Below are 27,073 nucleotides of genomic sequence, written 5' to 3'. Positions count from 1 at the left end.
GGCCTGCAGAAGGAATTGAACAGGCTGTGAGAGTGAGCTAAGAAGTGGCAGATGGAATACAATGTGGGAAAGTGTGAGGTTATGCACTTTGATAGGAAGAATACAGGTGTAGAATATATTTTAACTGGAGAAATGTTTTGGAAATCTGAAGCACAGAAGGGCTGGAGTAGTTCAAAATTTTCAGGTTCAGTTGGTAGTTAGGAGGGGCCATGCAATGTTAGCATTCATTTCAAGAAACCCAGAATACAGAGGTGTACTGCTGAGGCTGTATAAGGTTCTGGTCAGACTGCATTTGGAATATCGTGAGCAGTCTAGGGTCCCGAATCTAACGAAGGATGTGCTGGCCGGGAGGGGTTCCAGAGGAAGTTGACAGAGACTGACCCTGGGATGAAGGGTTTGTCATGTGAGGAGCGATTGAGGACTCTGGGACTGGACTCAATGGAGGTTAAAAGGATGGGGGGGGGATCTAATTGAAACTTACAGAACACTGAGGGGCCCTGGATAGAGTGAATGTGGAGAAGATGTTTCCACCAGGAGGAGAGACTAGGGTTGAGGGCACAGCGTCAGAGTGAAGGGACGACCCTTCAGAACGGAGATGAGGAGCAATTTCTTCAGCCAGAGGGTGGGGACTCTGTGAGACTCATTGCTGCAGAGGGCTGTGCAGGATAAGTCACTGAGTGTATTTAAGACAGAAGTAGGTAGGGTTTTGATTAATAAGGGGATCAAGGGTTGCATGGAGATTGCAGGAGGGAGGACTTGAAAAATGTGTCAGCTGTAATTGAATGGCATAGCAGACTCAATGGACTGAATGGCCTAATTCTGTCTCTGTATTGTTTGGTCCAGTAGGGTTCAGAATAACAGCAACAGCACGGTTTTATGTGGGGCTCCCTCAGCACTGACCCTCCGACAGTGAGGCACTCCCTCAGCACTGACCATCCAACAGTGTAGCACTCCCTCAGCACTAACCCTCTGACAGTGCGGCACTCCCTCGGCACTAACCCTCTGACAGTGCGGCACTCCCTCAGCACTGACCCTCCAACAGCGCGGCACTCCCTCAGCATTGAACCTCCGAAAGTGCGGCACTCCCTCAGCACTGACCCACCAACAGTGCGACACTCCCTCAGCACTGACCCTCCAAAAGTGCGGCACACCCTCAGCACTGACCCTCCGGCAGTGTCCAATCCCTCAGCACTGACCCTCCAACAGCACGGCATTCCCTCAGCACTGACCCTCCAACAGTGCGGCACTACCTCAACACGGACCCTCTGACTGTGCGGCACTCCCTCAGCACCGACCCTCCGACAGTGTGGCACTCCCTCAGCACTGACCCTCTGACTGTGCAGCACTCCCTCAGCACGGACCCTCCGACAGTGCGACACTACCTCAGCACGGACCCTCCGACAGTGCCCAATCCCTCAGCACTGACTCTCCAGCAGCGCGGCACTAACTCAGCACTGAACCTCCGAAAGTGCGGCACTCCCTCAGCACTGACCCTCCAAAAGTGCGGCATTCCCTCAGCACTGACCCTCCGACAGCACGGCATTCCCTCAGCACTGACCCTCCAACAGCACAGCATTCCCTCAGCACTGACCCTCCAACAGTGCGGCACTACCTCAACACGGACCCTCTGACTGTGCGGCACTCCCTCAGCACGGACACTCTGAGTGTGAGGCACTCCCTCAGCACGGACCCTCCGACAGTGCGACACTACCTCAGCACGGACCCTCTGACTGTGCTGCATTCCCTTAGCACGGACCCTCCAACAGTGCGGCGTTCCCTCAGAACTGACCCTCCGATAGTGGGACACTCCCTCAGCACTGACCCTCCGACAGTGGCCAATCCCTCAGCACTGACTCTCCAACAGTGTGGCACTCCCTCAGCACTGACCCTCTGACAGTGTGGCACTCCCTCAGCACCGACCCTCCGACAGTGTGGCACTCCCTCAGCACTGAACCTCCGAAAGTGCGGCACTCCCTCAGCACTGACTCTCCTACAGTGCAGCATTCCCTCAGCACGGACCCTCTGACAGTGCGGCATTCCCTCAGCACGGACCCTCCAACAAGTACGACACTCCCTCAGCACTGACTCTCCAATACCGCGGCACTCCCTCAACACGGACCCTCTGACTGTGCGGCACTCCCTCAGCACTGACCCTCCGACAGTGTGGCACTCCCTCAGCACGACCCTCTGACTGTGTGGCACTCCCTCAGCACAGACCCTCTGACTGTGCGCCACTCCCTTAGCACTGACCCTCCAACAGTGCGGCACTCCCTTAGCATGGACCTCCGACTGTATGGCCCTCCCTCAGCAGTGACCCTCCAACAGTGCGGCACCCCCTCAGCACAGACCCTCTGACTGTGCGCCACTCCCTCAGCACTGACCCTCCAATAGTGCGGCACTCCCTTAGCATGGACCTCTGACTGTGCGGCACTCCCTCAGCACCGACCCTCCGACAGTGCGGCATTCCCTCAGCACGGACCCTGTGACTGTGTGGCACTCCCTCAGCATGGACCCTCCGACAGTGCGACACTACCTCAGCACGGACCCTCTGACTGTGCTGCATTCCCTCAGCACTGACCCTCCAACAGTGCAGCACTCCCTCAGCACTGACCCTCCGACAGTGCAGCACTCCCTCAGCACTGACCCTCCGACAGTGCGGCACTCCCTCAGCACTGACCCTCCGACAGTGCGGCACTCCCTCAGCACTGACCCTCCGACAGTGCGGCACTCCCTCAGCACTGACCCTCCGACAGTGCGGCACTCCCTCAGCACTGACCCTCCGACAGCACGGCATTCCCTCAGCACTGACCCTCCAACAGTGCGGCACTACCTCAACACGGACCCTCTGACTGTGCGGCACTCCCTCAGCACCGACCCTCCGACAGTGTGGCACTCCCTCAGCACGGACCCTCCGACAGTGCGACACTACCTCAGCACGGACCCTCTGACTGTGCTGCATTCCCTTAGCACGGACCCTCCAACAGTGCGGCGTTCCCTCAGAACTGACCCTCCGATAGTGCGACACTCCCTCAGCACTGACCCTCCGACAGTGGCCAATCCCTCAGCACTGACTCTCCAACAGTGTGGCACTCCCTCAGCACTGACCCTCTGACAGTGTGGCACTCCCTCAGCACTGACACTCCAACAGCGTGGCACTCCCTCAGCACTGAACCTCCGAAAGTGCGGCACTCCCTCAGCACTGACCCTCCAACAGTGCGGCACTCCCTCAGCACGGACCCTCCAAAAAGTACGGCACTCTCTCAGCACTGACTCTCCAATACCGCGGCACTCCCTCAACACGGACCCTCTGACTGTGCGGCACTCCCTCAGCACTGACCCTCCGACAGTGTGGCACTCCCTCAGCACGACCCTCTGACTGTGTGGCACTCCCTCAGCACAGGCCCTCAGACTGTGCGCCACTCCCTCAGCACTGACCCTCCAATAGTGCGGCACTCCCTTAGCATGGACCTCTGACTGTGTGGCCCTCCCTCAGCAGTGACTCTCCAACAGTGCGGCACTCCCTCAGCACAGACCCTCTGACCGTGCGCCACTCCCTCAGCACTGACCCTCCGACAGTGTGGCATTCCCTCAGCACGGACCCTGTGACTGTGTGGCACTCCCTCAGCATGGACCCTCCGACAGTGCGACACTACCTCAGCACGGACCCTCTGACTGTGCTGCATTCCCTCAGCACTGACCCTCCAACAGTGCAGCACTCCCTCAGCACTGACCCTCCAACAGTGTGGCACTCCCTCAGCACTAACCCTCTGACAGTGCGGCACTCACTCAGCACTGAACCTCCGAAAGTGCGGCACTCCCTCAGTACTGACCCTCCAACAGTGCGGCAGTCCCTCAGCACGGACCCTCCAACAAGTACGGCACTCCCTCAGCACTGACTCTCCAATACCGCGGCACTCCCTCAGCACTGACCCTCCAACAGCACGGCACTCCCTCAGCACTGACCCTCCAACAGTGCGGCACTACCTCAACACGGACCCTCTGACTGTGCGGCACTCCCTCAGCACTGACACTCCGACAGTGCAGCACTCCCTCAGCACTGACCCTCCGACAGTGCAGCACTCCCTCAGCACTGACCCTCCGACAGTGCCCACTCCGTCAGCACTGACCCTCCAACAGTGCAGCACTCCCTTAGCATGGACCCTCTGACAGTGTGGCACTCCCTCAGCACTGACCCTCCGACAGTGCGGCACTCCCTCAGCACTGACCCTCCGACAGTGCGGCACTCCCTCAGCACTGACCCTCCGACAGTGCGGCACTCCCTCAGCACTGACCCTCCGACAGTGCGGCACTCCCTCAGCACTGACCCTCCGACAGTGCGGCACTGAATTACTCGGTACTGTGCCGGTAGTGAGAGTGTACATTATGAGCTCAATGTCTGGATTGAGATTTGAACCCACTGCCTCCTGCCTGACTCAGGTTTGTTTAAAACAGGCTTTAATCACTCTGAGTCAAGTTCACAATGATGCTGGAAAAGCACAGCAGGCCAGGCAGCATTCGAGGAGCAGGAGAATCTACGTTTTGGGCAAAAGCCTTTCACCAGGAATGAGGCAGAGAGTCTCGGAGGTGGAGAGATAAATGTGGGGTAAGGGGGAGATAAAGGTAGCTGAGAGTGCAATAGGTGGATGGAGGTGGAGGTAAAGGTGATAGGTCAGAGAGGAGGGTGCAGCGGATGGGTGGGAAGGGAGATTGGCAGGTAGGACATGTCATGGGGACGGTGCTGAGCTGGAAGGTTGGAACTGGGGTAAGGCGGGGGGGACGGCAAATGAGGAAACTGGTGAAGTCCACATTGACGCCCTGGGGTTGAGCGGTCCCGAGACGGAAGATGAGGTGTTCTTCCTCCAGGCGTCAGGTGCTGAGGTAGTGGCGATGGAGGAGGTCCAGGACTTGCATGTCCCTGGTAGAGTGGGAGGGGGAGTTGAAATGTTTGGCCACGGGGCAGTGGGGTTGATTGGTGCGGGTGACTCGGAGATGTTCTCTGATCACTCTAAGTTGTGTTTCTGAAGCTAAATCTTTTCTGTGTGTCCGGAATGTGGAGACTAATATACCGTTCTCATTCAGTTTAACTGAAGTCAGCTCCAACCTCTGTGTGAGGGTTGGTGTCCTGTGGAGGTGCTGTAAGTGTGCTGGTTCCTGTTGGGCTGTGTTCAGGCGCAGTGCATTTGTGAACTTTCTAAACTTTGCAGCAATCAGTGTTTGAGCTAACCCCTGTGTGCTCCCTCCTTACAAAGGATTTGATTTGGAGGAGCTGGTGTTGGACTGGGGTGGACAAAGTTAAAAATCACACAACACCAGGTTATAGTCCAAGCGGTTTATTTGGAAGCACTAGCTTTCGGAGCGCTGCTCCTTCATCAGGCGGATGTAGAACAGGACCATACAACACAGAATTTATAGCAAAAGTGTTACAGTGTCATGGAGCTGTAATGATTTATTAAACAAATTTAGATTAAGTATTTCATCTATAAGAATGGGCATGTTAGTTTCAGTTCTTTAATATGTCAATCCCAGAACTCTTTTTAGGTAACATTCTCAAGATAACTTCAGTTTTTCTAACATTAGGTGCCATCACACTCAGGCATTAAGGTGCAAGGTTAAAGTCTGTCTGTGTCTCAATGTTGAGTCAGACTGGTGCTATTTCTAATGTGGGGCTTACAGAACCTTACATGGATTTGTGCAGTTTTTGAGCAAAGTAAAATTTAATTCTGCAAATACATTCCATAAACCTATATGTGTGCGCATGCAGGAGAGACAGAATGAGTGTGTGTATGTGACATGCATGTGGGTTGGTTGTATGTGAGATTGTGTGTACTTGTGTGTGTTGAGTGATGGGATACAAGCCTGTGAGAGGGTGCATGGGTGAGTGTGTGGAGGGGTGCATGTATGTGCATGAGAGAGCTTGTGTATGAAAGATGGTCATGTTAGTATGTAGGAATGTGTATGTGGGTGTCTGTGTGGTGGAGTGGGGTCACCTGTAGTGTGACATGAGCCCGAGGTCCTGGTTGAGACCATCCCCATGGGTACCGAACTCGGCTCTCAGCCTCTGCTTGGCCACCCTGCATTGTTGCTTGTCCCGAAGTCCACCTTAGAGGATGGTCACCTGAAAGTCTGAGGGTGAATATCACGGACCGCTGAAGTGTTCTCCAACTGGGAGGGAACACCATTCATCCATTGCCACAGTCTCTGCTCGGTCTTGCCAATGTACCATGCGTCAGGTCATCCTTGCCTGCAGTGTATGAGATAGATCATGTTGGCTGAGTCATCAGTACTCACCGCATACGTGGTGGGTGGTGTGCCCACATGTAATGGTGGTATTTGTGTCGACACTCTGACACGTCTTGCAGTGGTTACTGTGACAGGGTTGTACAGTTTTATGGTCGATGTTGTACAAAGGATTTGATACGGTCTGGAGAAACTAACTCCTCTGGTTATGGGAAGGGAGAAAGTGCTGTCTAGAATGGGCGGGGTGGGGGGGGCGCAAGTGGGCAGTGTAGTGGCGAATGGAAATACATCCTTGCATAAAGGATAGTGAAACTCTGGCAGTATCTCCCCCAAAAATGCTGCATTCAACTAATGAACCTAACAAGGAATGGTTCCTCTACAGGTCGGAGGATGCTCAGTGGGTGGACAGAGGTAGATTACTGAAGAAACAAAACCAGAAATTGCTGGAGAGGCTCAGCTGGTCTGTCAGCATCTGTGGACAGAGTCAGAGTTAACATTTTGGGTTGAGTGACCCTTCCTCAGAACTCTGTTTTCTAACTGGCATAAAGCATCAGAGGAATCGCAGATTCAAATGAGAGGAACTGGATCAGGAGGAGGAAAGACAGAGTCAAGGTAAGGGGAGATGAGTTCTGAGGAAAGGTCACTTGACCTGAAACATTAGCTCTGATTTCTCTCCTCAGATGCTGCCAGACATGCTGAGCTTTTCCAGCAATTTCTAATTTTGCCTTTAATCTTTTCCATGTATAAATGAACATATCTTAGTACAAATAATGCTGCAAACAAAGACCCTGAAATAGAAACACTGAAACAGACATTCATATTTGACTAAAGCACCAAAGGATATTCTATGTGTGTACACACACACACACACACACACACACACACACACAGCCTTCCTCACCCCTCTCCCCACCCCTTGTCATGTGGGAATTCAGGTGATTTGAGAGATGGTTGACACTGTCTCCTTTCAGTAACTACCCCAAGGCTGATCTGTACTCCACCACCATACCATCGTTATCCATCAGAGCCTTGGGAGCTGCCCAGAATCTGTCGCACGTTTGCAGACTCAAAACTACTTGCATTGATGGGAAATTTAAGAACTTTGGATAATGAAAGCTGATTTCTCATTTGGATCCCACTCAATCTGAACTCCCCATCTTGCTCACTGTCCAGTGCAGCTCGGATCACCTGCGAGCTGTGTGCTGGAATGTGGCTCAGCAGTATTTACACTCTTCCCCACACACTGCAGGGCCACGTTTGGAAAGTGATGATTGTTGTATGTAAACAAACACTGCTGGCTGGCTGTTTCTTTCATATTAATTTTTGGCATTTAACTGTTGAGGATTTTATGTTCAAAGAACGCATATGTTTCATTTCCACTCAAACCCTGAGTAAGGAAGTTCCGAGATGCAGGCAAGCAGATTAGACTGAGTATAAGCTTTCTATTTATAAACTCTTTGGAAGATTTTATGAGATTAAAGGTGCTATATAAAAGCAAGTAGTTGCTGTGATCCTTGGATTTACTCCCCACGGTTACATTCACATTCGGCAAATGAAACTTCACATGGAAAGGAATCTACTATTTGAATAATAAAAACACAGAGTGCTATAGAAACTCAGTAGGTCTGATAGAGTGTAGAGAATGTGAGGACTGCAAATACTAGAGAGTCAGAGACAAAACGTGTGGTGCTGGAAGAGCACAGCAGGTCAGGCAGCTTCCGAGGAGCAGGAGAGTCGACATTCCGGTCATAAGCAGTCCTGATGAAACGCTCATGCCTGAAACGTCGACCCTCCTGCTCCTCATCTGCTGCAGACTTGCTGTGTTTTTTCCAGCGCCACACATTTTTACATTTTCATTCATGTCAACAGGGAAAGAGTTAATATTTCAAATCCAGTATGACTCTTCAACAGAACTCCAACTCAGAACTCCAGTCATAACCAGACTTGAAACGTTAACTCTGTTTCCCCAGCATTTTGTTTTGAATTCAGATTGCCACCGTCTACAGTACCTTGGAGTTATCTGGTATTCCAGTGAATGGATTCATAAAAAGCCCATTGAGGTGAAGCTCTAGGATGCCTTTCTTTGGATTTTCTGGCTGGGCCCAGTAATTATTGCCCCCTGAGAAAGTGGGGGTGAGCTGCCTTTTTGAACTGCTACAGTCCATGTGCTGTGGGTCAACTCACAATACCCTTAGGGAGGGAATTCCAGGATTTTGACCCAGCGACGGTGAGGGAATGTTGATACATTTCCAAGTCAGGATGAAGCGTGGCTTGGAGGGGAACTTGCAGAGAATGGTCTTTTGTCACAGTCTACTCAGACCCCTTGGCATCATGGTAGCCCACAAACCCACCAACACACTAAAACAGCAGCTAATGAACTTGAAAGACCCTATACAGACAATGAGCAAAACTAACCTCATTTACAAAATACTGTACAAGAACTGTAACAAACACTACATTGGACAAACAGGCAGAAAACTAACCACCAGGATACATGAACACCAACTAGCCAATAAAGACATGACCCTCTCTCACTGGTATCCTCATATACGGATGAGGAAGGACACCGCTTCGACTGGGACAACACATCCATCCCAGGACAAGCCAAACAAAGATATGCCGGAGAATTCCTAGAAGCATGGCATTCCAACCAGAATTCCATCAACAAACACATCGAGTTAGACCTCATCTATCACCCCCTGAGAAAAGGGACAGGAAGTGACTTCACCACAGGAAATAACATCACTACAGGAAATGACATCATCAACCCAAAGAAACCCAAACATATAAATGGAAAGCAGGAATTTTCAGCATTGCTTCGTATGTGGCCCACTGAAGATATCACCTGTAAGGTAACAAAACATCTGGAAATGAACCTTTCAGCTCAGCTAGCAAACCTACATCCAAAACCTCAACTTGAGCTACAAATCTCAAAACTCGATAAGAGAATGGTCATAGAGATGTACAGCATGGAAACCGACCCTTCAGTCCAACCCGTCCATGCTGACCAGATATCTTAACCTAATCTAGTCCTACCTGCCAGCACCTGGCCCATATCCCTCTAAACCCTTCCTATTTATATACCCATCCAGATGCCTTTTAAATGTTGCAATTGTACCAGCCTCCACCACATCCTCTGGCAGTACATTTCATACACTGTACCACCTTCTGAGTAAAAAGGTTGCCCCTTAGGTCCCTTTTATATCTTTCCCCATTCACCCAAAACCATGCCCTCTAGTTCTGGACTCCCCAATCCCAGGGAAAAGATTGGATATTTATCCTATCCATGCCCCTCATGACTTTATAGACCTCTATAAGTTCACCCTCAGCCTCCGACGTTCCAGGGAAAACAGCCCCAGCCTGTTCAGCCTTTCCTTATAGCTCAAATCCTCCACCCTGGCAACATTCTTGTAAATCTTTTCTGAACCCTTTCAAGTTTAACCACATCCTTCCGATAGGAAGGAGACCAGAATTGCATGCAATATTCCAAAAGTGGCTTAACCAATGTCCTGAAACATATACTCCCAACTCCTATAATCAACGCTCTGACCAATAAAGGAAAGCATACCAAAACCTTCTTCACTATTCTATCTACCTGCAACTCTACTTTCAAGGAACCATGAACCTGCACTCCAAGGTCTCTTTGTTCAGCATCACTCCCCAGGACCTTACCATTAAGTTTATAAATCCTGGCCTGATTTGCCTTTCCAAAATGCAGCACCTCACATTTATCTAAATTAAACTCCCATCTTCCATTCCTCGATCCATTGACCTATCTGATCAAGATCCCGTTGTACTCTGAGATAACCTCCTTCACTGGCAACTACTCCTCCAATGTTGGTGTCATCTGCAAATTTACCAACTACACCTCCTATATTCACATCCAAATCATTTTGAATCTGCTTTCCTTGTCCTTCTCCATGGAAGATACTATCTGATGATTCCTGGAGCTTGTATTGTAGGTAGTCCACACTGCTGCTACTGAGCCTCGGTGCTGGAGGGAGTGGATGAGATGCCAATCAATGGAAGCTGCTTTGTCCTGGATGGTGTCGAGCATCTTGAGTGTTGTTGGAACTGCCCCCATCCAGGCAAGTGGGGAGTATTCCATCACACTCCTGACCTGTGCCTCGTAGATAGTGGACATGCTTTGGGGAGTCAGGAAGTGAGTGACTCACTGCAGTATTCCTTGCATCTGACCTACTTTTGTGGTCATTGTGTCTATATGAATTACTGGTCAATGGTAACCCCATAATGTTGGTAGTGGGGGGGATTCAGTTATGGAGATGCCATTGAAAGTAAAGGCTGATCGTTAGATCATCTCTTGTTGGAGATGGTCATTGTCTGGCGCTTGTGTGACCCAAATGTTTCTTGCCAGCATGATGAATGTTATTCAGGTCTTGCTGCATTCGGACATGAGTGCTTCAGTACATGAGGAGCTGGGAATGGTACTGAAACATTGCATAATAACCATTAGTGAACAGCCCTGATTATGACCTTATGATGGAGGGAAGGTCATTGCTGAAGCAGTTGAAGATGGTTGGGTCTAGGACACTATCCTGAGGAACTCCTGCAGAGACATCCTGGAGCTGAAATGACTCACCTCAAACACCAACAATCATCTTCCTATGTGTCAGGTAATGACTCCATCCACCTGATTCCAGTTTTGCTCAGGCTCCCTAATGCCACACTCAGTCAAATGCAGCCTGGATGTCAAAGGCAGTCTCTTGACTCACCTCTGAAATTCAATTCTTTTGTCTGTATTCTTGAAGCCGCAATTCAATAAGCAAATCTTGGCATGAAGCAATCCACGTCGAGCACGCAGGATTCTGAAGTCTCTGGGATTGTAAAGAAATGTATAGCAAGAAGCTTTTTCTCCAGAGTGGGGGCCTCAATTACTAGGGGTCACGAGTTCAAGGTGAAAGGGGGAAAGGTTTAAGGGAGATATGCATAGAAAGTTCTTTACGCAGAGGGTGGTGGGTGACTGGAATGCATTGCCAGCGGAGGTGGTAGAGGCAGGCACGATTGGGTCATTTAAGATGTATCTAGACAGATATATGAATGGGCAGGGAGCAGAGGGATACAGACCCTTAGAAAATAGGTGACAGGTTTAGATAGAGGATCTGGATAGGCACAGGCTTGGAGGGTCAAAGGGCCTGTTCCTGTGTTGGAATTTTCTTTGTTCTTTGTTCTATACAAACAGAAGTTTTAAAACAAATATTTCAGAATGTAGCAAGGCTTATCTAGTCAATATACCTGGGGACAAAATCTAAGAGACAGTGATATCTTCAATCTGAAGTGTAACAATAGGTATGTGTCAAATTATTAAGAATAAATTATTTGAATTGTAAAATTGAAGAGTACAGGAGGTGACCAAACAGCTATCGAGTCTGCTTCATGATGGAATAAACCTGCTGTGCATAAAACTCTTGTGCAAGCTAATAAATAGTGAAGAATTACATTATTTGTGAGCATTCATTCTCTGACATAATAAAAAGATTGCTATTTTAAATTTAAACTCAACATCATTTTAAAATAAACCATTCTGAAATATTTTCCTTGAGCAGAGCAGTAGCAATAGACCCTAGCATTTCCCCACCATCAATCACAGACACAGTCAGACTTTCAATCAACTGAAGCACTTCTCTGATGTGATGTGACACTCAGTAGGCACCAACCCTGCCCAAGTTTCACCTGCAAGTTTAACAAGCCCTGTGGTGGGTGTTGTTTCTGCAACTGGGCTTCTTCAATTTGACCTGACTCTCAGTTCACACCCAACTCCACCCAAGTTTCATACTGGTTCGTTCAATTTTACACAGTTCACAAATATATTTTCAATCTGGTTTTAATGTGAACAAACTTGAAAAAATATAATATGACCCGGAATAATGAGTGAACAGGATAAGATTAAAACGTAAGCTAGCATCCCACAAGAGTCACAAAGACGGTTTAGGAAATTCCAAACAGGAAAGATGCGAAACAGTTCAGAAGAGATTAATTTCTCGTCCAACATCGCAGACCTTGGAAAGGCAGCTATCAGACTGGATTAAAATGTCATTCAGACGACCTGTTCAACATCACATGCTGCGAATGACAAATCAAACTAAGAGGATGATGAAAGACAAGTCTTTGCATCCTGAGGCATTTCAGTCTGTGCTCTTTATGCAGTCACCTCAGGTGAGTTGGAGTCTCTCTCAACCCCTCTCTCACTCACTCCAGTGAACCAACATGTTGATTTGTCCAAAACTAACAGTGGCTCCTTGATACACACCAGTCGAGAGGTGTCAATTAAATACGCCTGCGTTTGGCTCCACTGGGGCTGGAGGGGTTACTGCTCACGCTCAGAAGGTTCACAGTGGCTCGGTTCCTTTTCCGCTTGTCGATTACCTCCTTAGTCCCAAGCTCACCGGCTACCAGCGTTCTCTCCTTCACTGCTGGCTTCTCCATCATCTTCATGTTACCTGGACATGCAAGAATCAAAATCAATCATTGTTCAAGAAAGATTGAATCATTTCCACAAGATACATTCAAAGCCAATACTCAAATTAATTGCATTGCTGCGTTACATTTTTGACAATTTGTTTTTGCAGTTATAGCCATTTGCCATTGCAGACTATGTTTCATGTCAATGCATCGATAATAATGACTAGGTCAATAAGTAGCACACTCATCGAGACAGAGTTCACAATGCAGGGTGGCATAAGCGCAGAGTAATGGAGAGCGCCGCACTGTCGGAAGGTTAGCACCGAGGGAGTGCTGCACTGTTGGAGGGTCAGCGCCGAGGGAGTGCCGCACTGTCGGAGGGTCAGCGCCGAGGGCGTGCCGCACTGTCGGAGGGTCAGCGCCGAGGGCGTGCCACACTGTCGGAGGGTCAGCGCCAAGGGCGTGCCACACTGTCGGAGGGTCAGCGCCGAGGGAGTGCTACACTGTCAGAGGGTCATTGCTGAGGGAGTGCCAGTGTCAGAGGGTCAATGCTGAGGGAGCGGACACTGTCGGACAGTCAGCGCTAAGGGACTGCTGCACTATCGGAGGGTCAGTGCTGAGGGAGTGCTGCACTATCGGAGGGTCAGTGCTGAGGGAGTGCTGCACTGTCAGAAGATCTGTACTGAGGGAGTGCTGCATAGTTAGAAGGTCAGTGCTGAGGGAGTGGGCACTGTCGGAGGATCACAGCTGTTCTAATGGAGGTGCCTTCCTCAGATAAATTGCCCCTGGATCTTGTGTAATATTTAATTTTCAACGAACATTATCTAAAGTGACTACCTCCATGTTTATGTGATGCTGTTTATGGGACCTTCCAGCCTCCTGCTTCACAGCTGCAACTAATTGAAACACATGACGTTATGTAACAGAACATACCAAATGTTTGAAATGAACGATGATATCTGTCTGCAACGCTGTGTCAAACTTTGTCCATTATTAATTTGGTTGGACATGCAGATGGTGTCACACCCTGAATGGAGTGATTGCAGATCTCCAGAGATGAGGATGTGGGAGTGTCTGTCCCACACCAGCTTTCCTGGCAGGAAGGAAGGCTGTGCCCTTTGCTGGTTGGCCACGTGTAACTGGAAGCCGCTTGGAAATGTCTTGATTCAAATCCTAATGAGCTCTACTTGGGGGTGGTGTGGAGGCTTGTGTGGACAAGAAAATAGCAGCATGGACCAGTTGGTGGGTCTGTGCTGTACATTCTGTAGCAAGCAATTAAAAGTAATTGTATGAATCTGTAAACTACCCTCAATCACCAGAACAATCACATAACATGACTGGTGTGGGAAACAAGACCAATCTTTTAGCTTTGTTCAATGCTGATGAACAGTCATTGGACTGGAAACATTAAGCTGTGTTTCTCTCCCCACAGATGGCGCCAGACCTGCTGAGTTTGGCCATTAATTTCTGGTTTTGTTTACTATGGGGTAATCTTATGGAGTTACTGAGACATCATGTCATCTCCCAACCTGCCTGTAGAGTCTGTGCACCCTGGGGTGGAAGTGTTTAGCCTGCCTGAGTTGTCAGGCGGACCGAGTCTCAGACAGTGTCAGCAGGGTATGACACTGAGAATTCCATGGCCATGTCAGTCAGAGCACATACACAAACAGTTTGCAGAGACCGTGCTGTCTGAGTGTCCCCTCTGAACCTGATACAAACGTTATATGTCCCTAATGCTCAGGACCAGCTCACTGAACATAGATTCTTCATTTACCATCTAGGGAAGTTCACCATGCATTTAAAAGAAGGCTTTACTGTACTCGCTTCAGGTCTTTCTCAGCTTAGCTCCATCTCACTTTGACGCTGAAGCAGAGAGTTGAATAGACCGGGTACGTACCCTCGTCAGCAAGTGGCTGCTCCAGCAACTCCTCTTTGTGTTCATCCTTCAGTTCTTCCTCTGGTCCACTCTTGCCTGTGGTTGAAGATTCAAAACATCACCCACCAAATTCATAAAGTGAAACCAAGGGTTGACAATGACCCCTGCACTGGAGAGTGCGTGTGAGAGAGAGAGAGAGTGTGTATGCGAGTGTGAGAGTGAGAAAGAGACAGAGGGAGAGAGAGTGTGTATGTGAGGAGAGGGAGAGAGACACACACACTGTGTGTGTGTGTGTGTGTGTGTGTGTGTGTGTGTGGGGTGGGGGATGGGGAGGGTTGAGTGGGTGTGGTGTGTCAGCTATCCCCGCACATACGTCGGGTGACCATGACAGTTGCAGAAAGTGAGGACTGCAGATGCTGGAGACCAGAGTCGAAAAATGTGGTGCTGGAAAAGCACAGCAGGTCAGGCAGCATCCAAGAAGCAGGAGAGTCGACGTTTCAGGCATAGCCTTTTGTTCTGATGGATTTTCCTGCTCCTTGGATGCTGCCTGACCTGCTGTGCTTTTCCAACGCCACACTGTCTGACTCTGGCCATGACAGTTGTGAGGTTCAGTCCTCACTGTGGTTTTCTGGTATACAGGATTGTAACTGAGGTGGGTTAGAAATGTGAACTTTACAGAGCCACAAGCCCAGGAACGAATAAATCTGCTTGTCCACAGCTCCATACCTTCTTTTACTTCATGAATAATGTCTTCAGGAAGAACAAAATTCCGCTCGCCATTTGGGAAAGGGAGGATTTCTGATTCGTGCTGGAAAACAATGGATAACAAAGGAACCTAAACTGAGAAAACAACAGTTATAAAGTCCTTCACGTAGAAAATCTTTGCAAAGTGCTTCAGATGAACACAATGCAAACGTCAGTCCTGTGAAGTATGCTGCGTTGTTGTACTAAGGTGCTATATGAATGTAAATTTTGTTGGCGATAGAAGACAAATGGCTTGCAGTAAAATGACACTTTGCAAACCTTCAATTCCTCTCTCCAAAATGTGAATGGTGCTGATAATTATAGCACCTTGCATTGAGTAAGCATTTTTAACATTGCAAAGGGTCCCCAAGCATGGAGGAACAAAGAAATGGGAATCCCTGACTGTGGGGGAAGGTTCGCTGAAAGTCTGGTCACTGAGGGTGCAATAAACAACTGGGGCAAAGCGTTTAGATTCAAGGGATTGGAGTGTCCAGCTTTTGGTTACCTTTCCACCTCTATCCTCATGTGCATCAGTGTCAGTTTTTGTTGATAACTGCTCCTGTGAAAAGCCACAGATCGTTAAAACTGAGTGACCCATGACTAATTTCTAATCTCGATTAATGTAATAAGCTTTCACACTAGGTAACAGTTTTAAAAGGTCTCTATGTTGCGCTCTGGGAATCAGTGACATAGCCAGCATTTATTCCCCATGTCGGAATCTGGGAATCAGTGACATAGCCAGCATTTATTCCCAACGTCAGGATCTGGGAATCACTGACACGGCCAGCATTTATTCCCCATGTCGGAATCTGGGAATCAGTGACACAGCCAGCATTTATTCCCCATGTTGGGATCTGGGATCACTGACACAGCCAGCATTTATTCCCCACGTCAGGATCTGGGAATCAGTGACAAGGCCAGCTTTTATTCCCCATGTCGGGATCTGGGAGTCAGTGACACGGCTAACATTTATTTCCCGTGTCGGAATCTGGGATCAGTGACAAGGGCAGCATTTATTCCCCATATCGGGATCTGGGAATCAGTGACACAGCCAGCATTTATTCCCCATGTCGGGATCTGGGAATCACTGACACGGCCAACATTTATTCCCCATGTCAGGATCTGGGAATCAGTGACACGGCCAGCATTTATTCCCCATGTCGGGATCTGGGAATCAGTGACACGGCCAGCATTTATTTCCCAAGTCGGAATCTGGGAATCAGTGACAAGGCCAGCATTTATTCCCCATGTCGGAATCTGGGAATCAGTGACACAGCCAGCATTTATTCCCCAAGTCAGGATCTGGGAATCAGTGACACGGCCAGCTTTTATTCCCCATGTCGGGATCTGGGAATCAGTGACACAGCCAGTTTTTATTCCCCATGTCGGAATCTGGGATCACTGACACGGCCAGCTTTTATTCCCCATGTCGGAATCTGGGATCACTGACACGGCCAGCATTTATTCCCCACGTCGGGATCTGGGAATCAGTGACACAGCCAGCTTTTATTCCCCATGTCGGGATCTGGGAATCAGTGACACGGCCAGCATTTATTCCCCATGTCGGGATCTGGGAATCAGTGACACGGCCAGCATTTATTTCCCAAGTCGGAATCTGGGAATCTGTGACAAGGCCAGCATTTATTCCCCATGTCGGAATCTGGGAATCAGTGACACGGCCAGCATTTATTTCCCAAGTCGGAATCTGGGAATCAGTGACAAGGCAAGCTTTTATTCCCCATGTCGGGATCTGGGATCACTGACACAGTCAGCATTTATTCCCCATGTCGGGATCTGGGAATCAGTGACACAGCTGCAAATGTGTTGCTGGTCAAAGCACAGCAGGTTAGGCAGCATCAGTGACACAGCCAGCATTTATTCCCCATGTCGGGATCTGGGATCACTGACACAGTCAGCATTTATTCCCCATGTCGGAATCTGGGAATCAGTGACACGGCCAGCATTTATTCCTCATGTCGGGATCTGGGAATCAGTGACAAGGCCAGCATTTATTCCGTATATCGGGATCTGGGAATCAATGACTCGGCCAGCTTTTATTCCCCATGTCGGGATCTGGGAATCAGTGACAAGGCCAGCATTTATTCCCCATGTCAGGATCTGGGAGTCAGTGACACAGCTAACATTTATTTCCCGTGTCGGAATCTGGGATCAGTGACAAGGGCAGCATTTATTCCCCATATCGGGATCTGGGAATCAGTGACACAGTCAGCTTTTTTTCCCCTTGTCGGGATCTGGGAATCAGTGACATGGCCAGCATTTATTCCCCACGTCAGGATCTGGGAATCAGTGACAGGGCCAGCATTTATTCCCCATATCGGGATCTGGGAATCAGTGACAGGGCCAGCATTTATTCCCCATATCGGGATCTGGGATCAGTGACAGGGCCAGCATTTATTCCCCACGTCAGGATCTGGGATCAGTGACAAGGCCAGCATTTATTGCCATCCTCTATGCCATTGTGTAAAGGGCATGGCCCAATAAACAACACCCCCCGCGCCACCTCCCAGGAGAAAGTGGGGACTGCAGATGCTGGAGATCAGACTCCAAAAGTGTGGTGTGGGAAAAGCACAGCTGGTCAGGCAGCATCTAAGGAAAAAATGAGTCGACATTTCGAGCATAAGCTCCTCACCAGGAATGTCAGGAATGTTCAACAATCCCCCTCCTGCCAGATTAGTGTTCTGAAGACTTGGGTTTGAAACCCACTCCGACAGTTAGTGAACTTTTAGTTGGAATGAAATCTGGAATTAAAAAGCTAGCCTAATGGCAACAATGCCAACACTTTTTGCTGCAAGTCTAAAGTCACATGTAGTCACATTATCAAAGAATCCCTAAAGTGTGGAAGCAGGCCATTTGCCCCATTGAGTCCACACTGTCCCTCCAAACAGCAGGTGAAAATGAGGACTGCAGATGCTGGAGATCAGAGCTGAAAAATGTGTTGCTGGAAAGATCAGCAGGTCAGGCAGCATCCAAGGAGCAGGAGAATCGATGCTTCTTCAGGAAGGGCTTATGCCCGAAACGTCGATTCTCCTGCTCCTCCAAACAGCATCCCATTCAGACCCTTCCAGCTACCCTATCCCTGTAACTCTGCATTTTCCCATGGCTAATCAACCTAGCCTGCAAATCCCTGGACATTCTGAGTAATTTAGCATGGCCAATCCACCCGAACCTGTAAACCTGAGAGAGGAAACTGGAGCATTCTGAGAGAACCCACGCAAACGTGGGGAGAATGTGTATACTCCATAAAGACAGTCACATAGAATCGAACACAGGTCCTTGTGCTGTGAGGCAGCAGTGCTAATCACTGATCTGCACATGCCTTGGAGAAAAGGAGGATGAGAGGGGACCTAATTGAGGTATACAAGATAATGAGAGGCATTGATAGAGTGGATAGCCAGAGACTATTTCCCAGGGCAGAAATGGCTAACACGAGGGGTCATAGTTTTAAGCTGGTTGGAGGAAAGTATAGAGGGGATGTCAGAGGCGGGTTCTTTACACAGAGAGTTGAGAGAGCATGGAATGCGTTGCCAGCAGCAGTTGTGGAAGCAAGGTCATTGGGGACACTCAAAAGACTGCTGGACATGCGTATGGTCACAGAAATGTGAGGGTGCATACATGAGGATCAGTGGTCGGGACAACATTGTGGGCTGAAGGGCCTGTTCTGTGCTGGACTGTTCTCTGCTCTAAATGTGAAGGTCGAGCTCCATGCCTAACAGATTTTTTTTTACAACAATTGACAGTGACACGATTAGCTTCAGCTAGCTTTTAATTTGATTTTTATTGAATTCAAAATTTCATCACTTGCCACTATTTCAAGTTAAAGGGCAAAAGGTTTAGAGAAAATCTGAGGAAAGGGTTTTTTTTACATCCAATGGATGGTGGAAAACTGGAATGCAGCACCAAATTTCATCTGCCATGGTGGAATGTGGACCCATGGCCTAGTCCATTGACATTCCCGCTACATCACCATTTCCGCTAAGAGACAGGGGAGCACCAACACTGTCTGGATGAACCTAATTACCTGCTTCTGTGCTCTGATTTCTGCAGAACAATCTGAGTCCCCATACATAACTCTGAACAACTAACGAGTACAAAATACAACCATCTGTGATTGATCGTCATTGTGCTACCGTGTGGATCTAAACAGAATTCTCCAAGTGAACACTTACCCTTCAACCCAACAGACCCAAACCAAAGCCATATCGTAACCTGCAACATACCAGGGCTTGCATGTCATACATGACATTTAAATGCTCCCAAACGATTTTTGAGGAGACTTGGCGTCCGATATTCTGGCTGAATTTGTCCCGAATACAGATCATGTGGAAGTGCCTGTTTACTCCTGTTGAGAGAGAGAGAAATCTGGAGTTATTCTGCATTGAACTGAATGATCAACTATGCTGTTTGGAGTGTTGGTGCCGAGGGGCGTACATTGAACCAGGTCAAAAGGAAGAACTCACCTGCTCTAACCTTGCTGAGTTAGAGTCATAGAGTTATAAAGCACAGAAGAGCCCTTCAGCCCATCAAGTGAGTGCTGGCATACCTACACTAACCCATGTTCCTGCATTAGGCCCATAGCCTTGAATTTTATGACATTTCAAGTGCTTGTTCATGTACTTTGTAAAGGTTGTGAGGTGTCCCAACCCATCGACCCTCCCAGACCCCTGCCACCTTGTGGCCGAAAAAAAAACTTTTCCTCAACTTCCCTCGAAACTTCCTACCTTGCATCTGCAAACTATGCCCCCTCACCATTAACCTTTTAATGAAGGGGAACAGCTGTTTCCTATTCACCCCATCCATACCCCACATAATCTTATACACCTCAATTAGGTCCCCCACTCAGCCTTTTCTGGTCCAAAGAAAACAACCCAATATCTTTACGAGTTACCTGGTTCAGAGATATTAGAACGTACCTCTGGAGCAGGTGGGACTTGATTCTGAGTGTCTTGGTCCAATGGTAGGTGCATTACCACTGTACTCGAAGAGGAGGCGCTCCTCATTGCTAAAATGCTCCACCCTAGGCACCTCTCCTCTGCTCTCCATCCAGTACAATCACATCCTTCCCACAGTACTCCAGCTGTGGCCTAACCAAAGACATGTACAGCTCCAACATAATCTCTCTGATTTTATCAGCTATGGCACAACTGATAGGCAAGTGTCCTGTATAACTTCTTAACAACCCTATTAATCTGTCTTTCAGAGATCTGCGGACAAGCATCATAGGATCCCAGTATAAGAATGCAGAAGCTATGCCGCAATTATACAAAACCCTGGTTAGATCCCACGTGGAGTACAGAGAGCAAGTCGGAGCACAACACATTAGGAAGTCATGATTTGGAGATGCCAGTGTTGGTCTGGGGTGCACAAAGTAAAAAGTGAGGTCTGCAGATGCTGGAGATCAGAGCTGGAAATGTGTTGCTGGTTAAAGCACAGCAGGTCAGGCAGCATCCAAGGAACAGGAAATTCGACGCTTCGGGCATAAGCCCTTCATCAGGAATGAGGAAAGTGTGTCCAGCAGGCTAAGATAAAAGGTAGGGAGGAGGGACTTGAGGGAGGGGCGATGGAGATGTGATAGGTGGAAGGAGGTCAAGGTGAGGGTGATAGGTCCGAGTGGGGTGGGGGCGGAGAGGTCAGGAAGAAGATTGCAGGTTTGGAGGGCGGTGTTGAGTTCAAGGGAATCGACTGAGACAAGGTGGGAGGGGAAATGAGGAAACTGGAGAAATCTGAGTTCATCCCTTGTGGTTGGAGGGTTCCCAGGCGGAAGATGAGGCGCTCTTCCTCCAACCATCGTGTTGTTGTGTTCTGGCGATGGAGGAGTCCAAGGACCTGCATCTCCTTGGTGGAGTTAAAGTGTTGAGCCACGGGGTAGTTGGGTTGGTTGGTCCGGGCGTCCCAGATCGGGTGCAGCGAATGCAATAGATGATGTGTGTGGAGGTGCAGGTGAATTTGTGGCGGATAAGGAAGGATCCCTTCGGACCTTAGAGAGAGGTAAGGGAGGAGGTGTGGGCCCAAGTTTTGCATTTCCTGCGGTTGCAGGGGAAGGTGCCGGGAGTGGAGGTTGGGTTGGTGGGGGGTGTGGACCTGATGAGGGAGTCACGGAGGGAGTGGTCTTTTCGGAACGCTGATAGGGGAGGGGAGGGAAATATATCCCTGGTGGTGGGGTCCGTTTGGAGGTGACAGAAATGACGGCGGATGATACGCTGTATACGGAGGTTGGTGGGGTGGTAGGTGAGGACCAGTGGGGTTCTGTCCTGGTGGCGATTGGAGAGGCGGGGCTCAAGGGCGGAGGAGCAGGAAGTGGAGGAGATGTGGTGGAGGGCATCGTCGATCACCTCTGGGGAGAATCTGCGGTCTTTGAAGAAGGAGGCCATCTGGGCTGTACGGTATTGGAACTGGTCCTCCTGGGAGTAGATGCGGCGGAGACGAAGGAATTGGGAATATGGGATTGCGTTTTTACAGAGGGCAGGGTGGGAGGTGTAATCTAGGTAGCTGTGGGAGTCAGTCGATTTATAGTAAATGTCCGTGTTGAGTTGGTCGCCCAAGATAGAAATGGAAAGGTCTAGGAAGGGGAGGGAGGAATCTGAGACGGTCCAGGTGAATTTGAGGTCGGGGTGGAAGGTGTTGATAAAGTTGATGAACTGTTCAACCTCCTCGTGGGAGCATGAGGCAGCACTGATACAGTCATTGATGTAGCGGAGGAAAAGGTGGGGGGTGGTGCCAGTGTAGCTGCGGAAGATGGAAGATGGACTGTTCCACATATCCTACGAAGAGACAGGCATAGCTGGGGCCCATGCAGGTGCTCATGGCAACTCCTTTAGTTTGGAGGAAGTGGGAGGATTGGAAAGCGAAGTTGTTCAGGGTGAGGACCAGTTCAGTCAGTCGAAGGAGGGTGTCGGTGGAAGGGTACTGGTTGGTGCGGCGGGAAAGGAAGAAGCGGAGGGCTTTGAGTCCTTCGTGATGGGGGATGGAGGTGTACAGGGACAGGATGTCCATGGTGAAGATAAGGCGTTGGGGACCGGGGAAGCGAAAATCATGGAGGAGGTGGAGGGCGTGGGTGGTGTCCCGAACGTAGGTGGGGAGTTCTAGGACTAAACCGTGTCGAGGTATGCAGAAATGAGTTCGGTGGGGCAGGAGCAGGCTGAGACAATGGGTCGGCCGGAGCAGGCAGGTTTGTGGATTTTGGGCAGGAGGTAGAAACGGGCGGTGCGGGGTTGTGGGACTATGAGGTTGGAGGCGGTGGATGGGAGATCCCCTGAGGTGATGAGGTTATGGATGGTCTGGGAGATGATGGTTTGGTGGTGGGAGGTGGGGTCATGGTCAAGGAGGCAATAGGAGGAGGCGTCCGTGAGCTGGCGTTTGGCCTCAGCGGTATAAAGGTCAGGATGCACAAAGTTAAAGATCACACAACACCAGGTTATAGCCCAACAGGTTTAATTGGAAGCACACTAGTTTTCGGAGCGCCACTACTTCATTGGGGGGGGGGGTTGTCTGTAGGGGAGTGGAGGGCGTGTAGGGGGAGTGGGGTTTTATGGGGGGCCGGGGGCGCGTGGGGGGAGCTTGGGGGGCGCATAAGGGGAGTGAGGGGTGTAGGGAGGGAGTGGGGGGTGTAGGGGGAGTGTAGGGGCAGTAGAGGGGTGTAGGGGCGGTGGAGGGGCGTGGGGCGGTGGAGGGGCGTGGGGGAGTGGGGGGTGTGGGGGAGTGGAGGTGTTGTAGGGGGAGTGGAGGTGTTGTAGGGGGAGTGGAGGGGTGTAGGGGGAGTGGAGGGGTGTAGGGGGAGTGGAGGGGTGTAGGGGGAGTGGGGCGTGGGGGGGAAGTAAGGGGGAAGTGAGGGGGAGAATGAGGGGGCAAGTGAGGGGGGAGTGGGGGAAGTGAGGGGGGAGTGGGGGGAAGTGAGGGGGGAGTGGGGGAAGTGAGGGGGGAGTGGGGGGAAGTGAGGGGGGAGTGGGGGGAAGTGAGGGGGGAGTGGGGGGAAGTGAGGGGGGAGTGGGGGGAAGTGAGGGGGGAGTGGGGGGAAGTGAGGGGGGAGTGGGGGGGAGTGGGGGGGGGGGGGAGTGGGGGGAAGTGAGGGGGGAGGGGGGGAGTGGGGGGGGAGTGTGGGGGGAGTGGGGGGGGAGTGGGGGGAAGTGAGGGGGGAGTGGGGGGAAGTGAGGGGGGAGTGGGGGGAAGTGAGGGGGGAGTGGGGGGGAGTGGGGGGAAGTGAGGGGGGAGTGGGGGGAAGTGAGGGGGGAGTGGGGGGGGAAGTGAGGGGGGGGGGGGGGGGGAAGTGAGGGGGGAGTGGGGGGGGGAAGTGAGGGGGGAGTGGGGGGGGAAGTGAGGGGGGAGTGGGGGGGGAAGTGAGGGGGGAGTGGGGGGGGAAGTGAGGGGGGAGTGGGGGGGGGAGTGAGGGGGGGGAAGTGAGGGGGGAGTGGGGGGGGGGTGGGGGGGGAAGTGAGGGGGGAGTGGGGGGGGGTGGGGGAAGTGAGGGGGGAGTGGGGGGAAGTGAGGGGGGAGTGGGGGGAAGTGAGGGGGGAGTGGGGGGAAGTGAGGGGGGAGTGGGGGGAAGTGAGGGGGGAGTGGGGGGAAGTGAGGGGGGAGTGGGGGGAAGTGAGGGGGGAGTGGGGGGAGTGGGGGGAAGTGAGGGGGGAGTGGGGGGGGAGTGGGGGGGAGTGGGGGGGAGTGGGGGGAAGTGAGGGGGGAGTGGGGGGAGTGGGGGGAAGTGAGGGGGGAGTGGGGGGGAGTGGGGGGAAGTGAGGGGGGAGTGGGGGGAAGTGAGGGGGGAGTGGGGGGAAGAGGGGGGGGGAGTGGGGGGGAGTGGGGGGGAGTGGGGGGGAGTGGGGGGGAGTGAGGCGGAGCGGGGGGGAGCGGGGGGGGCGGAGCGGGGGGCTGTAGGGGGAGTGTGGGGGGGTGTTGGGGGTGTAGGGGGGAGTGGGGATGGAGTGGGGATGAGAGTGGGGGGGGAGTGGGGATGAGAGTGGGGGGGGAGTGGGGATGAGAGTGGGGGGGGAGTGGGGATGAGAGTGGGGAGGGAGGTGGGGATGAGAGTGGGGAGGGAGGTGGGGGGTGAGAGTGGGGAGGGAGGTGGGGGTGAGAGTGGGGAGGGAGGTGGGGGTGAGAGTGGGGGTGAGAGTGGGGGGGAGGTGGGGGGGAGGTGGGGGGGAGGTGGGGGTGAGAGTGGGGGGGAGGTGGGGGTGAGAGTGGGGGGGGAGGTGGGGGAGAGAGTGGGGGGGGAGGTGGGGGTGAGAGTGGGGGGGGAGGTGGGGGTGAGAGTGGGGGGGAGGTGGGGGTGAGAGTGGGGGGGAGGTGGGGGTGAGAGTGGGGGGGAGGTGGGGGTGAGGGTGGGGGGGAGGTGGGGGTGAGGGTGGGGGGGAGGGTGGGGGTGAGGTGGGGGGGAGGTGGGGGTGAGGTGGGGGTGAGGGTGGGGGGGGAGGTGGGGGTGAGGGTGGGGGGGAGGTGGGGGGGAGGTGGGGGTGAGGGTGGGGGGGAGGTGGGGGGGAGGGTGGGGGTGAGGGTGGGGGGGAGGTGGGGGTGAGGGTGGGGGGGGGGGTGGGGGGGAGGTGGGGGTGAGAGTGGGGGGGAGGGTGGGGGGAGGTGGGGGTGAGAGTGGGGGGGAGGGGGGGTGAGAGTGGGGGGAGGGGGTGAGAGTGGGGGGAGGGGGAGTGAGAGTGGTGGGGGGTGGAGTGAGAGTGGTGGGGGGTGGGGGGAGGTGGGGTGAGAGAGTGGGGGGCAGGGGGAGGGGGGGGTGAGAGTGGGGGGGAGGGGGGGTGAGAGTGGGGGGAGGGGGGTGAGAGTGGGGGGGAGGGGGGGGGAGAGTGGGGGGGAGGGGGGGGGAGAGGGGGGGGAGGGGGGGGGAGAGTGGGGGGGAGGGGGGGGGGAGGGTGGGGGGGGGGGGGGGGAGAGTGGGGGGGGGGGGGGGAGGGGGGGAGAGTGGGGGGGGGGGGGGAGGGGGTGAGTGGGGGGGGAGGGGGGTGAGTGGGGTGAGTGGGGGGGTGAGTGGGGGGGAGGGGGGTGAGTGGGGGGGAGGGGGGAGTGAGGGGGGAGGGGATTGTGGGGAGGGTGTAGGGGAGTGGGAGGGTAGAGTGGGGGTGAGCGGGTGGAGAAGGGGAAGCGGGGGGGGCCTGGTTTCCCCGCGGGTGGGGGGTGTCTCCCCCCCCTCACTCACCGACAGGCTTGTGGCCCAACATCGCGTGGAAGAGGCAGACCTCCACCTCCGGGCTCCAGGACACCGCCTCCTCCTCCCGCTCCTTCTCCACAGGCGGCGGCAGCGGCGCCTGCACTTCAGCCATAACCGACCGCGAGCCCTTCACCGGGGCCACCCGGACACTCCAGCGCCGAGGCCTGAGGCCTACCCTCAACGGACAACTCTCGGCCCCTCCCACCTCCCTCTCGGCCCCTCCCCCTTCCTCTCGGCCCCTCCCCCTCATTTTCGGCACCTCCCCTCTCCGCCCCTCCCCCTCCATTTCGGCCCCTCCCCCCCCCCCCCCCCCTCCCCTTGGCCGCGCCCCCGCCCATACTTGGCCCCGCCCACACCTGGCCCCGCCCCCTCCCATGCCCCCAGCCCCATGTGGAGCCTGGCAGCAGCCTGTGGTGAGAGCTGAGCTGTCAGTTGTTGCTCAGGGCTGGCTGTGCTAACCAGCCCACTGTGTAATTACTGAGTGAGGGCAGGGGCCTGCTCCAGGGCAACATTGCTGCATGTGATCCTGGACTCCAGGGCAACATTGCTGCATGTGATCCTGGACTCTAGGGCAACATTGCTGCATGTGATCCTGGACTCCAGGGCAACATTGCTGCATGTGATCCTGGACTCAGGGCAACATTGCTGCATGTGATCCTGGACTCTAGGGCAACATTGCTGCATGTGATCCTGGACTCCAGGGCAACATTGCTGCATGTGATCCTGGACTCTAGGGCAACATTGCTGCATGTGATCCTGGACTCCAGGGCAACATTGCTGCATGTGATCCTGGACTCCAGGGCAACATTGCTGCATGTGATCCTGGACTCTAGGGCAACATTGCTGCATGTGATCCTGGACTCCAGGGCAACATTGCTGCATGTGATCCTGGACTCCAGGGCAACATTGCTGCATGTGATCCTGGACTCTAGGGCAACATTGCTGCATGTGATCCTGGACTCAGGGCAACATTGCTGCATGTGATCCTGGACTCCAGGGTAACATTGCTGCATGTGATCCTGGACTCCAGGGCAACATTGCTGCATGTGATCCTGGACCCCAGGGCAACATTGCTGCATGTGATCCTGGACTCCAGGGCAACATTGCTGCATGTGATCCTGGACTCCAGGGCAACATTGCTGCATGTGATCCTGGACTCCAGGGCAACATTGCTGCATGTGATCCTGGACCCCAGGGCAACATTGCTGCATGTGATCCTGGACCCCAGGGACTTGGCCGATAATCAGAAACAGGGGTGGAACTTCACCCTTCAAAGGTCAGAATGCTGCTGCCTGGTCCCCTGCAGACAATACTTTGACTAGCCCTGCCCAGACCAACTACTGTTAGAGACAAAACAACTGTAGATGCTGGAATCCCAGGTAGGCAAGTCGGAGGCTGAATGAACACAGCATGCCAGGTAGCATCAGGAGGTGGAGAAGGAAACGAGTTCCACCCAAAATGTCAACTTCACCTGATGCTGCTTGGCTTGCTGTGTTGGAACATAGAACATTACAGCATAGTACCCGCCCTTCGGCCCTCAATGTTGTGCCGACCTGTGAAACCAATCTGAAGCCCATTTGTCCTGCGCTGATCCATTTTCACTCATATGTCTGTCCAATGACCATTTA

The 27,073-nt window shown here is 52.4% G+C and overlaps 1 protein-coding gene across 2 annotated transcripts; it reads right to left on the bottom strand.

Annotated features, from left to right (window-relative positions):
• Nucleotides 1-12,063: 12,063 nt before the first annotated feature.
• Nucleotides 12,064-25,649, bottom strand: mrgbp (MRG/MORF4L binding protein). 2 transcript variants are annotated; one of them, XM_060836189.1, is made up of 5 exons: nucleotides 25,434-25,649; nucleotides 19,516-19,637; nucleotides 15,260-15,368; nucleotides 14,555-14,629; nucleotides 12,064-12,695 (listed from the first exon to the last, which is right to left on the bottom strand). In XM_060836189.1, exons 1-5 carry the CDS (start codon nucleotides 25,555-25,557, stop codon nucleotides 12,523-12,525), a joined length of 603 nt encoding a protein of 200 aa, XP_060692172.1. In that variant the 5' UTR covers nucleotides 25,558-25,649; the 3' UTR covers nucleotides 12,064-12,522. The 2 variants fall into 2 exon arrangements, with proteins under 2 accessions (XP_060692172.1, XP_060692173.1); XM_060836190.1 differs by having other exon boundaries at nucleotides 15,260-15,341.
• Between the last annotated feature and the right edge of the window lie 1,424 nt (nucleotides 25,650-27,073).

The sequence above is a fragment of the Hemiscyllium ocellatum genome, chromosome 15 (genome assembly GCF_020745735.1).
Source record: "Hemiscyllium ocellatum isolate sHemOce1 chromosome 15, sHemOce1.pat.X.cur, whole genome shotgun sequence".
Classification (NCBI taxonomy): Eukaryota; Metazoa; Chordata; class Chondrichthyes; order Orectolobiformes; family Hemiscylliidae; genus Hemiscyllium; species Hemiscyllium ocellatum.
The sequence above is the reverse complement of the archived record's forward strand: the minus strand, read 5'-3'. Positions and strand labels throughout refer to the sequence as shown.